This window comes from Mus musculus, chromosome 13 (assembly GCF_000001635.26).
Source record: "Mus musculus strain C57BL/6J chromosome 13, GRCm38.p6 C57BL/6J".
Classification (NCBI taxonomy): domain Eukaryota; kingdom Metazoa; phylum Chordata; class Mammalia; order Rodentia; family Muridae; genus Mus; species Mus musculus.
In genome coordinates, this window is record NC_000079.6 from 112,476,375 (window position 1) to 112,492,156 (window position 15,782).

At 42.8% G+C, this 15,782-nt stretch overlaps 1 protein-coding gene across 1 annotated transcript in view; it reads left to right on the plus strand.

Annotated features, from left to right (window-relative positions):
* The window catches only part of Il6st (interleukin 6 signal transducer), a 42,791-nt gene that overhangs the window by 12,305 nt on the left and 14,704 nt on the right, over positions 1 to 15,782 (plus strand). Inside the window, exons 4-8 of the mRNA NM_010560.3 lie at positions 3,611 to 3,916; positions 5,050 to 5,170; positions 11,335 to 11,495; positions 12,130 to 12,284; positions 14,109 to 14,268. Of these exons, the coding sequence (NP_034690.3) occupies positions 3,611 to 3,916; positions 5,050 to 5,170; positions 11,335 to 11,495; positions 12,130 to 12,284; positions 14,109 to 14,268 (903 nt within the window). The remainder of the gene's footprint in view (positions 1 to 3,610; positions 3,917 to 5,049; positions 5,171 to 11,334; positions 11,496 to 12,129; positions 12,285 to 14,108; positions 14,269 to 15,782) is intronic.

Consider the following 15,782-nt stretch of genomic DNA (forward strand, 5'->3'; position numbering starts at 1 on the left):
TAAAAAGACGATTTAATCTGATTAAATGCATTTATTGCAGAGGTGCAAGGGCTATTCACCATATACAGATGAATAAGTGAACTGACAGCACTAAGAGATTGAAGGATCAGCCCTATGGTCACCTTAGTCGGTGCACTTGATAAATGTCATGTCAAACTTCATAACGGGCTGGCGAGATGGCTCAGTGGTTAAGAGTACTGACTGCTCTTCCAGAGGTCCTGAGTTCAATTCCCAGCAACCACATGGTGGCTAACAACCATCTGTAATGGGATCCGATGCCCTCTTCTGGTGTGTCTGAAGACTGCAACAGTGTCCTCACATATATAGAATAAATCTTTTTAAAAAAATATTTTAAAAAACCTTCATAACCAAAAATAATAAATTAGAGATAGAAAGAACATTTCTGTGTAATAAGATCTTGTAAAAGATAGACCTGTTATTTTCACTGCCTTTATTTCTAACCACCTCTATTAAATATGCTACTTGAAGATCTAGCCAGAGCAGTCAGACAAAAGAAGGAATATAAAAAGCATCTAGGTTAGAAAAGAGGATATCAGATTGTCTCACTGTGGATTATATGATATTATTTATCAGAAACCCCAAAGAGTACAAAATAACCAGAACTAGTTAATGAATTCAGCAAAAGTTGCTGAATACAGAATTCACATATATAGGTCAGTGGCATTTTATATGGTAATGATAAATTACCTGAGAAAACTGTCTTACTTACGGTAGCTCCCAAAATAAATCTCAGTAAATTTAGTCAGAGTTATAATATCTATGAAATATAAATTATAAAATCTAATGAAAGAATCATTGAAAGGACACAAAATATGGACAGACAGTCCATGTGCTTGAACAAAGTAGTTACAGAGTTAGCAAAAACTTCATCAGATTCATATGGAGCCATAAACACCCAAATGCCCAAAAGAATTGTGAGCAAAATAAGTAAGAATGGAAACATTTTATTTAAAAATCGATTGCAAAGTTACAGTAGTTAAAACAGCATGGTGTGCCCCATCCCTTACCTGACCAGCATGAGAGAGCTGTCTTTGATGGTGTGAGTACCTTCCCTGGGCAGCAGAGTAGAGTTACCTCTGGTGGCAGATGTGTGGGTGAGCCAACCCCTCACCTCCCAGGACATGAGCACCGGAGAGCTATCTCCACCCCTTGCCAGCTACAGCACCCAGGAAATCTGCTCCGCTCCTCGCCGGGCCACCACGTTGGCTCTGCCCCTCACCTGGGCAGCACTTCAGTAAAGCTGATCCTGGTGCCATGGGAGTAGGAGATCTGCTCACCAAATCAGATTCTACCCAGGCGCAGATACAGGGCACTATGTTGGCCCAGCCCAACATCTACCCCACCTATGAACTGCTGAAGCTTATGAAGGGGCCAGCCCTATAGACCCAAAGCTACAGGGTCTCCATGACCCAGGGCAACAACAGAATATCTGAGAGAAGTCCAGGGCGAGGACTCAGGATTGATGGTGTAGCAGAAGCCAGAGGCCTCCAACCAGACCAGTGACTCACTGCAAAGAACATTTGCAAGCAGAGAGATGTGGGCAAAGGGTGTGCTGGGCATCACCACAACGGCCGTGGTGAGATTTTTTAATGTTTTCTTTTGTTGGGGAGGTTGGTTGCCAGGGCAGAGATGAAGGTTGGGGAGGTTGGTTGCCAGGGCAGAGATGAAGGTTGGGGAGGTTGGTTGCCAGGGCAGAGATGAAGGTTGGGGAGGTTGGTTGCCAGGGCAGAGATGAAGGTTGGGGAGGTTGGTTGCCAGGGCAGAGATGAAGGGCTGGGAAGACAAATGGTATTGAGCTACTACATAATGTGAAATTTACAAAGAATCAATAAAAAGTTTAAAGAAAAAAAACCCAGCGTGGTGTGGGCATAGTCAAGAGTGGTAAAAAGACTAGAGTGCATAGAAGTAAACTCATTATATATAGCCACCAATCTTTGACAGGGGCACTAAGATATTAGAGGAAGCGCAGTCTCTTCAGATCGAGGTGTGGGATAATTGGATATCCGGTTCTTCCTCTCTCCACATTTTGAAAAATCAACTCAAAACAGATTAAAGACATTTATACATTATTGGTTGATTGATTGAGTGATTGATTGATTGATTGAGACACAATCTCACTGTGTAGCTCTGCCAGCCTGGGAACCTGCACTATAGATAAGCTTGTTCTTGAATTCACAGAGATCTGCCTGCCTGTCTCTCTAGTGCTGGGGTAAAGGCATGTGCGCCATACTCGACTAGAGTAAAGACTTTAACTATAAGCCTTGAACCTCTGAAGTCCTGGAATTAAGTAGGGAAATGCTTTAAGATACTGGAGCAGGTGGGGAGTTTCTCAGTGGGATCCCGAAGCACAGAGAGGAATGCATGCAACATGAGCAGACAGACAGACAGACTAAAGCACCACAGCACACTTTTAGGTTCAGTTGAGAAAGAAGGTCGACTGAGTAGTACAATTTCAAATCTTACACCCGATAAGGAATTAATACTGATTTTGTGAGGAATTCAACTCAGTAGAAAAATATAAATAATGTTTAAAGGCTAGCAGACCTAGGTAGACATTTCTGAAGAGAAGACATGCAAATGGCTAATATCATATAATCTCACTGGTGAAATCTAAAAAAAAAAAATTATTCATAGAAAGTTGAGAGTAGACGTTCTCAGAGGCTTGGGGTCCTGACTGAGGGAACAAAGAAAGGGTGTGCACTGGGACCCCGTTGTACAGAGACCTGAATAATATATCTGCTATTCTTTTGCACAGCAAAGTAACTAAGTGATAATGTATTGTGTCTTTTCAAAAATAAATAAATAAACAAAAGCAACGGAGACTCCACCGGTACGTGTATCTTACAGGATATCCAAAGCAGCCGGAGTTACAGCTGTCGCTGGCAACAGCAGTGGAATCCCTACAATGCAATTGTATATTTGTTTCTCTCCCTATCCAATTCTTTTTTCCCTTCTTTAAATAGAAAGTTTTATTCCACACACTGATAGATAAAATTAGTACATTGCTAAAACTAGTCCAAGTGTTTTCTCAGAAAATTGTACTCCCTACCCTTTGTTAAATCAATCATACTGTCCAGGCTTTCTGGTGTGGGTTGCTGTCTTGCTGCAGTCCAGATTTTGGCAGATGGACAGTGTGTCCACCTCTCTGTCCCACCATCCTAACCTCCACTGGCTTTTAGGGCTAGAGAGAAGGCCGCCCACCTACCTGTTTTATGGAATTTAATTTAGGCCGTCGGGGGCCAAGGGGTGGGTGGGGGATGGGTAGGGTTGACTTTTGCTGGACTCAGTCTGTTTCCTGAGGGAAATCAGAATATTTGACCATGAGCTCAGTAATTTTTAGTATTTTATACATTATAACTTGTATAGTTCACCACAATTTTTCCAGGCTTAAATGTTCTTTTTCTCCAGTGAGTTATTATAGTGAATTTGTATAGTCTACACTGAGTGTTGCTATCCAAATACCATTTTGTACTGGAAATACTGTCTTTGAGGTTTTTGTTTTTCCTTGTTCCTGTCAGAGTACCAGGCATTGAACCCACGGCATCACGTGTTCTGGGCAAACTCAGCACAGTCCATTGTTCTTTTTCAGGTCAACTTTTGGAACCGTGTGGTTACATCTACCCTGAATTTCCAGTTGTCCAGCGCGGCTCGAACTTCACTGCCATTTGTGTGCTGAAGGAGGCGTGTCTGCAGCATTACTACGTGAATGCCAGCTACATCGTGTGGAAGACCAACCATGCTGCTGTTCCCAGGGAGCAGGTCACTGTCATCAACAGAACCACGTCCAGTGTCACGTTCACAGACGTGGTCCTCCCGAGCGTGCAGCTCACCTGCAACATCCTGTCCTTTGGGCAGATCGAGCAGAATGTGTATGGAGTCACCATGCTTTCAGGCTGTAAGATTTGGGTCTTTTCTTCAATTTTGTCAGACTCTTGAACTACATTTTTAATGGTTTCTGTTAGCCTTCCCAAGGACAGTCACTGGTTCAGTAGCTTTTGGAAGTGCTTATTTTATAAAACAAAACAAAACAAACAAAAAACAAAAAAAATCATTTAGAAGCAACATGTATATTTTTACCATTATACACAAATCCAGAAGAGCAGCATGGGTGTCATTTCTTTGTTAAAAACAAACATTTATCAGAGTCTTGAGAAATGGTTTGGCCTGAGACTCTCTGTGCCCCCAAGAGTATTACTGATCGGCAGTTTGGGTCTGTTGATAGCAGCTTTCTGTGTCTCCTCATTATTGAGAAAAGAACTAAGTTCCATAAGTTCCTGAATGGAGGAAGGAGAAATACTAAAAAGATTTGAAGGGAGCAAGGAGGCACACGGGAGGGCTTGGCAGGAGGAAGGGGATGGAGAAATGAGGTAATTATAGTATTTAAAAAATTATTCTTAAAAAAGAATAACTACACAAAGAGTGGGGCCAGCATTTGCTTTTCCTTCAATCCTCCAGGAAGCGATAGGACAAACATTCCCACCGGTGTGATGGTGAGTGCCAGTCAGCCCAGCACCTGGGATGTGGATCAGAAGCTCAGACAGAAGTGTGAGGCCAGCTTAGGCTGCACAGAAGGACCCATTTTGAAATACAAAAGTAAAATAAAGTATATGCAAAACATTTTTGCTCCTACAACGACCTTTTAATACTAGTTATTATTAATTTTAGAACACTTAAAAGAGACATTACTGATAATTTTTCTGGTTATAAATAAAAATGTATTTTTATATAGAAAACTAAAATGAAAGCAATTAAAGACAGTTACACACACACACACACACACATATATATATATATATATATATATATATATATATAGAAAGAGAGAGAGAGAGAGAGAGAGAGAGGAAGAGAGAGAGAGACACCTAAAAAGTATTTAGGAGTTGGAAGAAAAATTAACATGTTTCTCATTTTGCTCATATATTATCTTGGGTTCATTTATCTAATTGAGGTGGGTCTTAGACATTATATAAATTAGATAATACTTATCTATATAAGACTTTTAAAAGTTAAATGTTTGTTTCCTTATAGTTCCTCCAGATAAACCTACAAATTTGACTTGCATTGTGAATGAGGGGAAGAATATGCTGTGCCAGTGGGACCCCGGAAGGGAGACTTACCTTGAAACAAACTACACTTTGAAATCAGAGTGGTAAGTTACTGCAGATATGCTGGACTATGAGACACTGTGGCTGGGACTTTGATTTTGTCGGTAGCAGTACTGGGTGACTGTTTTGGGACATCACGTGCTCTGACAGTGGAGTTATGTGCTCTTCATGGGCGCTCCGAGCAGTGTCGGCAGTGAGCAGTGTGCACACTCTACCCCAAGCTGCCTTCAAGAGAAGCCAGCCACATTCTGTCCATAGATACTGTAATACCTAGCTCTACATGACGACTTTCAAACACAACCACATGCTGTTTCTTAGTCAGTGTTCTCTCACTGTGAAGAGATACCATGACCATGGCATCTCATATAAAGAAAAACGTTTATTCAGGGCTGGTTTACACTCAGAGCTTTAGTCCACTCTTGGCACAGCGGGAAGCATGGCAGCCTGCAGGCACACATGGTGCTGGAGGAACTGAGAGCTCTACATCTGGATCAGCAGGCAGCAGGAAGAGAGAGAGAGACACTGGGCATGTTGAGCATCTGAAACCCCAGACCTTCCTCCAGTGACACCCTTCCTCCAACAAAGCCACACCTACCCCAACAAGGGCACATCTCCTAGGAGTGCCACTCCCTAGTGGCCAAGCATTCAGATAGATGAGCCTGTGGGGGCCGTGCCTGTTTAAACCACCACACTGTTGATGCACCTCAGCAATCTGAAATACTCTTAATATCAACGTTTGCCTAGTATGAATTCCCTCACTTCTCTCCTAAAATGCTGTCTTACAAAAATGTTCTAGAATTGAAATTTTTAAAACATTTTAAAATTCTCCCTACCTTTTAAATTGAGAATTCTTCTCTCTCTTAAATGACAGATTCTACTTGCTGCTGTTTTCTTTCCATGCAATTCAGTGACTTCTTGGATATTGTTAATATTCTCCCATTCCTTTATTTCCTAAAAATTGTTAGGTTTATATATTTGGGTTGGATTACTTTTTTCAAAAATTTAACTCCCTGCGATGGCACATTCCTCCACTAACATTGTTATCCTTTTTTTTTTTTTTTGTCCCTAGGGTTAAGTGGCAGGTTGGGGAGGTGGTTGTCATAGGGTGCTCACTGCACAAGCATGGGCTCTTACCTCAGACCTCTAAAACCCACACATCAGATGACATGGCGCCGTTCTGTGATCCCAGCTCTGAGGAGAGAGAGAGATACGGAGACAGGTGGCAGCTCACTGACTGGCCAGCCTAGGTCATTGAGCTTCAGAGTCCGAGTGACCCTGTCTTTGCTCTGGGATCAAGGAAGACAGCAGACACAACTGCTGGCCCGCTCACACACACACACTGCACCTTGGTCTCTAGTATTGCCAGCCTCATCCATTCTTACAAATATATTTCTTGATGCACACAAAAGCTGGAAGAGTAGTGGAGCCTGTGCGTGCCTGCCACCCAGACTCTAGAGTTCATTTTATGAGATTTGCTTTACCACATCCATGTGCTGTCTCCAAAGTGAGCTGTGGGATTAGGAATACTTATAATTTGACACTTCAATGTTCACGTGGTTAGCATGCATATTTAAGTGTACTGAACTTTGTTTGTAGTGAGAGCACAGATCTGAGGTGTCGGCAACGCAGGAGTTTTGACAAGGGCGTACCCCTGCAGAACTCATGTGTTCCCTGAAGTCTTCTCAGTCAATCCTGGTCCCACCCCTGTGAGACAGCTGCTGAGGTTGGACCAGGCCACGTCCCAGCTGCTTCATTCTGACGTCTGAGCACCTGTCAGTGTTCCTTAGTTATGGATCTCCTTTGTTTTGTTTATGTATTTTATTTTACAGTTCGTAGGATTAAAAGAAGTGCATCCCAGATACTTTGCAGGCACTCTGCCTTTCAGGTCTATCTTTAGTCTCAGGGTTACTTGAATGTTCTTACACACAAAATTATAAGGTGCATCTTGAGTTTACATTGATATTTTCAACTTTGAAAGGGGACTACAGTGTATTTTTTTAAATATATAATCCATCAAGCAGCTACATCCTCTTTTCTGTACCAAAATTCTACTTCCCAGCAATATTAAAGCGTTATTGCTACTGTCTTTCATAATAAACAAGAATGTAATTTTAAACACCGTTCCAATATTATTGCTGGTGATATATTTCTAAAAGCAGTTTTAAAATTGCTTTTCTCCACAAATATGTATGGTTGAATCATTGTTTTAAGACGTTTGAAACGAAGGCTACAGAGATGGCGTGGTTCCGAGCCTGCCGCTCCTCCGGGGAAAGAGCTTGCTTTATCTTCTTATCTTTTACAGGCTTATTGTATGTGACTGTTTTAAACTGAGGCATGACTTTGTGAGTAGTGTAAGCTTTCTGTAGCTGGCAAAACCAGCAAGTGGTTCCCCGTTTTGGCTGTAAAGGTTGAAGAATTTTGGGGCCGTGATAGAACTCCTTCGCTGCCTCATCTCTCCCCTAGCATATGCTGAATAGAGAAAGGACAATGCTGGTTTGGTAGGGACTCTGTTCCAAGAAGGAGGAAAACTACAATGAATCCTGTTAATCTGTTGTTTCAGTCTAAAAGTATCCAGTTGACAATTCCAGAAATAAACAATTCCTGAGCCACTGCACGCTCTTCTGCATAGCTTAATGAGATTTCAGATCCTTCTCAGTCCGGGTCCCAGGAGACATGCCTGCCTGTCGGTTACCCAGAGCTCACCTTGTTTATTTGATGGTGATAGCACAGTGCTTGTGTTTAAATAGAAAAGCCAGTTTTCCTTAACAGTAGTCCCAGAGCACAGCATTTGTATAGCGGTTTATGCAAAGAGAAACTATATAGTGGTTTATGCAAAGAAAGAGAAACTATATAGTAGTTTTCTTTAAGTGAAGGACAGTTCTTGAGCAAGGAGAGAAAATTTTAATCTAAAGTAAGCACAGATTTACTGTTTGTGATATTAGGAAGAAGAAGAAATTCACCACAGTTACTACCACAGTATAAGATACTTACTCAGTTAAGATAGAAATCATTACATCTGTGTCTGGATGACGTGAATAGAAATCACACTCCACACGAGAGCAAGACATTGCGCAGGAAGTACTGGGTCTGCAAGTGATTTCCCAAGGGAAGCATCACCAAGCCATTTCCTCCAAGCAAGGAGGGTTGTGCACATTGAGAAGAACCTACCACAGAGGCTGTCTGTAAGTGAAGAAGACAGTGCTGGTACGTTTGCAGGTGTCCAGTAGAATATACAGCCTTTAAAGTGTGGAGGTATAACCAAAGCATAAATCAGATTTGCTCTGGTACTTTGTGGCCACAGTTCAAGCCGTATGATGAAGCCTAGTATAGTGTACAGAGTGAAGCCCAACGTGCGCATCCTCCAGTGTTGTGGAGTGGAGCTATAATGTGCAGGTGCTAGCCTTCCTGCCTGGGGTGGTTCTAGCCCTGCTTGGCAGATCCCACAAGTGGTACAATCCTTGGAAGAATGAATTAAGAAGACTTAAAGTCTAACAGCAGATGGCACATCCAACTGTTACCAAGGTGTCAAGTAGTGAATTGCCTCTTCATATGGCCTTGTCCCCCTAGCAGAGGCCACTTGGTATTGATTGTATCAGTCAGCTCCTGATGGAGACCCTAGTTTGTATACATGCAGTGCTGTAGATGACCACTGTTTCTAGGACAGTAACACTCATGGAATTGCAGTGGGTGAATGCAAACTGGAAATGGCAGAAATTTATAGAGCGAGGCCATGTTGGGGTTTAGTCTTTTGCTATGTTTTGTAATACTAAATATCGGCCCCAGGGCCTGGCTGCTCCCAAGAATGAGAGAATCTGCACATACAAGGTGACCTTGCTCCTTAATTTTAAGCTATTGGTTTGATAAAGATGACGACAGCCAGTAGCTGGGAAGAAGAGATAGGCAGGGTTTGGTGCTCCTGGGCTTAGAGCCTAAGGAGAACCACAAGGAGCGGGAGAGGAAAGGGAGAGAAGAGAAGATGCCCTGCGGTAAGGATCTTCAAATTATGGCCATGAGAGCGGCCGATGGGAGCTAAGAGCAGCCCAACTGGAACGTAGCAAGTCATATTGTGGGGAGATTGTCAGGGAAGTAGACATACTAGCAAAGACGGTAGCTGTCTGCCCAACTTCAGTGCTCATTAAGGCTCATTATAAATGTCAATGTTGTATGTCTTTTTTTATCTGGGAACTGAATGATCAAAGGCAGACTAGAAGTCCCTGACTGAGAGTAACTATTTCTACAGCAGGGTTGAGAATGCTTTCCAGAGGTTTACAGGGAAGACAGGAAATCCTTTGCACTGCAGGTAAGTTGGTAGAGAATGATTTACTGACAGGTAGCGTGAGGCTCTTGAGGAATGCTAATGGTCCACCTCATTGAGTCACCTACAGAAGATGAAGAGGAAACGGAGGGAGAACCAGCAGTGAACTAAGGTTGAGAGCTGAGGGAGGCTGCAGAGTGAATACACAGACACTGAAGGACAAAAGTATGGCATGTAGATAGACCTTGCAGAAATACACGATCAAAGGCAGGCCTAGTCCTTGGAGTGACACACATAAAAGTATGCTTCTGCTCACCACAGATTACAGCTTTCTGAGCAATCTCCTGGTGAGTTAAAGACAAGCAAATTGCTATTACGGTAGTCTCCTAGAAGCTTGCCACAAAACACCTTAAACAATAAGATCACCGATCATGGACGTTATCCATCTGCCACCGATGTCATCAGCTGAAAAGATGGTTCTTATCTTAATCTGTGTTCTATTGCTGGGAGTAGACACCATGACCAAGGCAACTCTCATAACAGAGAACACTTAAGTGGGGCTGGCTTACAGTTTTATGGGTGAGGCCACTATCATCATGGCGAGAAGCATGGTGAGAGGCAGGCAGGCTTGTTGCTAAAGAAGTAGCTGAGACTTCGACCTCTGGATCCACTGGCAGGAGGAAGAGACAAAGGGCCTGGCTTGGGCTTTTGAAAGCTCAAAGTCTACACTCAGGGACACGTTGCTCTAACAACACCACACCTACTCCAACAAGGCCACAGACCAAATTCTCCTCAGGTAGCACCACGTGCTGCTGACTAAAGATTCAGTATATGAGCCTGTGGGGCGTTCTCACTCATACCACCTGCCTTAGGGTTTCATTGCTGTGAGCAGACGCCATGACCAAGGCAACTCTTCTCAAGGACAACATTTCACTGGCGCTGCCCTACAGTTTCAGAAGTTCAGTCCATTATCATGGTGGGAAGCATGGCAGCGTCTAGGCAGGCATGGTGCTAGAATAGCTGAGAGTTCTACATCTTGTTCTGAAGGCAAACAGGAGAAAGGAGAAAGTTATTTAAGCCCATCCCTACAGTGACACACCTACTCCAACAATGCCACGCCCACTCTAACAAGGCTACACCTCCTACTATTGCCACTCCCTGGGCCAAGCATATTCAAACCACCGCAGCTGTCTTTCTGGACTATTGTCAGGTCGTGTCCATCAGTGTCTCACAGGACTGATATCATTCACCTCAATTCAAATCATCTTACACTATCAAAAGAAAAGTGAGTATTTAGGGAGAGATTGCATCCACTTCCCTGTTAGAGTTGTTCATCTACCATGCTAAATTCGGAGATTAAATACCATCATAGTGAAGTGTGTGTAGGAAAACCATAGGATTCCTAGGGTTTGCTGTTACCAGAGTTTCAGGCGTCTGCAGGGGATCCTGAAACATGCCTTTTGTTTGTTTGTTTTGTTTTGTTTTGTTTTTTGTTTTTTTGAGACAGGGTTTCTCTGTGTCCCCATGGCTGTCCTGGAACTCACTCTGTAGACCAGGCTGGCCTCAAACTCAGAAATCCGCCTGCCTCTGCCTCCCAAGTGCTGGGATTAAAGGCATGCGCCACCACTATCCGGCCTGAAACATGCCTCTATGGCTGAGTTAAGGCTGCTATTCTAAGACCACAAGGAAATAGATCATTTTTAGGGGGAGAATAATTAAGGGCATAGCATAAAATTCTAAAATGAAGTTTTCTTAGATTAAAAATGTGGAAATAATATCATAGGTGTAGCTCGGATACAGTTTTTCAGATGTGTCATCTGTCTTTGGTTAGCAACACTTCATTGCAAAGGACAGTGCACCAATCTGGGTCATATCCAACCTTTCCCAGTCACCCTTTCACCTTTATATTTTCAATCTATTTTTAATGGCTGGTTCTTCCACTTTTATACTTAGGGCAACAGAGAAGTTTCCTGATTGCCAGTCAAAGCATGGCACTTCATGTATGGTCAGCTACATGCCCACCTATTATGTCAACATTGAAGTCTGGGTGGAAGCAGAGAATGCCCTTGGGAAGGTCTCCTCAGAGTCTATCAATTTTGACCCCGTGGATAAAGGTACTTAGAAGCCGGGATTTGAGACTTTATCAAACTTCTCTATGACTTGTAAACTATTTTTCAGATTTTGATTAATGTAGAAATGTTTATTAGTACAGTGATTTTTTTAATAAAGTCTTTTATAATGTTATTAAATGTAATGTGGAAACAGAAAAATAGCTGTAGTTTAGCTATACTCATGGCTGTGTTTAGTTTACTTTTGGAATATTTTATCACTGCTGTTTGTCTCACGCAGCCCAGACTGGCTTTAAATTGGCCGTGTGTCTAAGGTTAACTTTGAACCTGATCCACTTGCCTTCCCCACTTAGAATGTTACCCTTTCATTATTCAATTTGCAGGACCGCATGCCACTGCAGTCACAGTGACTTCCTTGTTTTATTTTTATTTTCTTTTTAAAAAGTAACTTGCTATAGCATTTCAGCATTTTTTAATATCAGCATCTGAAAATTAACAAATATGCTGAGCAGACTAGGAAATGCTTCGTTGAATCTTTCTATGATAGGGCAAAGCACCATTCTAGAGAGCTTGCCTTTGGTAAGAGCAATCTTATTAAACAGATCATCATGTGTTTGACTTGTATATGGAACTATAAAAGTAAGGCATAACTAACTTTAGGACTTATTTTATTCTTCAGTGAAACCCACCCCACCATATAATTTATCAGTGACCAACTCAGAAGAATTATCCAGTATATTAAAGCTATCATGGGTCAGTTCAGGGCTGGGCGGTCTTTTAGATCTAAAGTCTGACATCCAATATAGGACCAAAGATGCCTCAACTTGGATCCAGGTAAATTGAACGTTGCTGTTTATGCTAATAGTGTTGCTGCCTTCGTTTGTGTGCTTGCTTGCTTTGTTTGTTTTGAGCACTAATATGAAGACTTGCCTGTTTTCTCAATGTCTTAATGTGAAACATTTCATCTGACAGACAGACAAGCAGATAGAACAGTGGCCTTTAGGAAACGAGGCAGGGTGATGGGAACAGGATGCAGGATCAGCGTGCAGGTGGAGAGGGGGTTTTAAGCGTGAAACTGAGCACAGGTAGTTCAGACAGCTTGGCGGATTTTGCTGGAACCGTTTGTTTGTTGTCTTTGGGGGGGGGGGCTGGAGTAACAGATTTTCTGGCCCCCAGCTCTTAATAGAGGATTTGCCAACTCTTAAAGTCCAGAAAGTTTTAGTGGGGATTGCAAGCCTGGAAGGGGAGGTGGCAGGTCCTTGCTCTCAGTGGAGGAGCTGTCTTGGGCGGTACCACATTGACTGCCTGTGAGATTTTGTGCTGCAATTCCATTTATAACTAATAGCCCACTTTTGTGTTTGTTGATTGATCGGTCCATTCATTTGTTTTACTACCATGGTTGCAGTTATGATCCTAGAGAGATATCAATTAGCCCAGAGCCTCTGTGCTCCTTTGTGATGCTCCTCTAGTTTACCGGCTCATAATACAATCACAAAAAGCAAAACAAAATTGGCTTCATGACTCAGACTGTACAGAGAGGATGTGTATTTAAAGTTCTTCTAAGTATATTTTAATATCATAGAATCTTAACTTAATAAAAAATGCACCAAATTTAACATCTGTTTTGTATCTAGTATTGAAATGTCAGAGTGGCAGAAAGAAGTAGTTATGTGTGTGTCTTTGGTTTCCTCCCCACTCCCAGTTCAAGGACAAGTCCATGGACTAGGCTAGCTTCTGCTTTGCTTCCTCTCAACACTTAGTGTTACTTTTATTCATCCTGTGTGTACACATCACAGCATGTATGTAGACGTCACACAGCTTACAGAAGGCAGGTTTCCCTTCCCACTGTGTGGGTTCCAGGCGTACGTCCAGCTCAGGTGTACTCTCTGAGCCATGTCGCCAGTCCCTAGCTTCTATTTTCTTGTCCCCTCATTTATATACACCCCTTCCTTCTACACACTGTTGTCATGGTTTGCTGGCCTGGCTGATTCCACTGTAGACTTCCATTCTGTCTTGCACCCCATGAGCTACTGGACAGAAGGAGCTTGATGGGAAAGAAGAGGAATAGAATTGAGAACAACACATTTATTTTCTTCTGTGCAGTAAGGTCATGACTCTTAACGCTGTCCTCCCAGAGTCTTTTTTTTTTTTTTCCCTTTGCACATAGAGTTAGCGGGTATAGTACAGTTCCTAGTGCACTAAGCATTCGGGATTCCAACATTTATTCTTGCCTGTTTCTTTTCACTAAGCCTCTGAAGTGTTTTGTTGTTGTTTGTGTGCTTGTTTACATATTTGTGTTTAGCTGTTGGGTGGGTCTGGTTCTTTAAGACAGGCTCTCAACTTCAGATAGTGTTGCCTGGCTTAGAACTTGTCGCTTGCTCTATCTTCAGTAGTTCAGTCCTCTTGTCTGATACTACAAGCATGAGTCATCGCTTTCTCGTTGAGACTCCTGAGTATTGCAGGTCTCATAGAAGGAAAGACTAGGTGGGTGGGGCCTATAGATTGTCATATTGTTACTGCCATGTCTTCTTCTCCAGTGGTTGAATTTATTAATCTTGCATTAAGTTGATTTCTAAAACTAATTGATTTCTGTACTCACTTTAGGAACCTTCTCTATCGGAGGTGTCGATGACATCACTCAATATGCTTTATTCTCAGGTCCCTCTTGAAGATACAATGTCTCCTCGAACTTCCTTCACTGTGCAGGACCTCAAGCCTTTTACAGAATATGTGTTTAGGATCCGGTCCATTAAGGACAGTGGGAAGGGCTACTGGAGTGACTGGAGTGAGGAGGCTAGTGGGACCACATACGAAGACAGTACGTAAAAGTGGTGAGGTGGGGGGAGGGGGAGGGAAGTGGAAGGCCGGAAGGCCAGGGAGGCAGAAGGCCGGCTGCGGATTATGTTGCCCTCACTGCTGTACATGTGATCATTTGGGCCAAGCTGTACTGTTGTATTATTTCACAAAACAACCTTGATATATATTATTGATAGTATAAGTGTATTTGGTACCTAAATAGGTTATACTATAGTACAATGGAAAAGTATTTTTAAATGTCATTTAAAAAAACATTCGCTTAGCTTTGTTCAAGGAAGGTGGTCCCAAGATGCCCCTTACTAGAGAATTGTATCCTAACTCATTAAAATCCCACTGTCAGAGCCGGCTGTGGTGGTGCACGCCTTTAATCCCAGCATTGAGAAGGCAGAGGCAGGATGATCTCTGTGAGTTTTAGTTCCAGCCTAGCCATGGCTACAGAGTGAGAGCCTATCTCAAAACTAAAATAAAACACTGTCTATGTTATAGAATTTTTTGGTACTAGCATTTGATAAGCCCTTGGGAAGGCTGACCTGGGATTCGGGTTGGTTCGCTGTAAGTGCTTTTTTCATCATTGATGAAATTATAATTACACATACAGTGTGGATTATAAAAGCTCAAAATGGTGTGGGGTCTAAAGAGGGTCTCTGGGTTTGGAGAGGTGACTCAGTGAGCCAGAGATCTTGCTCTTCCGAGGCCTGGAGTTCAATTCAAATCTGACGCTCTCTTCTGACCTCCATGGGTACTGCATATGTATAGTGCATAGACATACGCAGGTAAGACACTCATACACATACAAATGAATATATACGGAAAAGATAGACTCCTCCCAAAGCTGCTGCATTTCTGATCTCCTGTGCACCACCAGCAACCAGTCTTTTGCTGTGGACTCCTCTTTGGACCTTTTCCTACCATGGTCTCATAGCAGCAGCCTTCCTTAGCTTCTAGACCCCATGCCTTCAACCATCTTGCTAGAGGTTTAGGTCAGTGAACTAAAAATGTCAAAGGCAGCAGTGTCCCTCCTTCTGTAAGGCTTTTCTCGCTCCCATGAGCACTGTAGAAAGCAGTCTTACTATGGCCAGTTTGCGAATGCGCAGTCCATTAACTGGCTCCTTTGGCTTAAGGAGGGACATTTTGGTTTTGTGGGGGAGGGGAGGATGAGGACGTTGTACTTTGTGACCCAGGCTGGCCTTGGACTCTCAGCCTCCTTCTGCCTCCACGTGCCAAGTGTTAGGATTGTTGACGGGGAATCGTAAAGTGGCTTTCAGAAGTTTATGGGTCCATTTGTACAAGTTCATGAAGCGCCTCAGTACGGAGGCAAAATGTGGTTAAGTGTGCATTCAGCGCTCTCTAGAGCCACCTTAAAAGCCATTAGATGAAGCATGTCTTTAGCCTACAGTGTGAAGCTTCTAGGTGCTGCTCGTGTTAAGAGGTGGCTCTGGTTCACATCCTGTGTACTTCTATATCCTTTATTCCATCTGAGTGCAGTCCCATGGTAGTACAGTATGTGAGATCGCA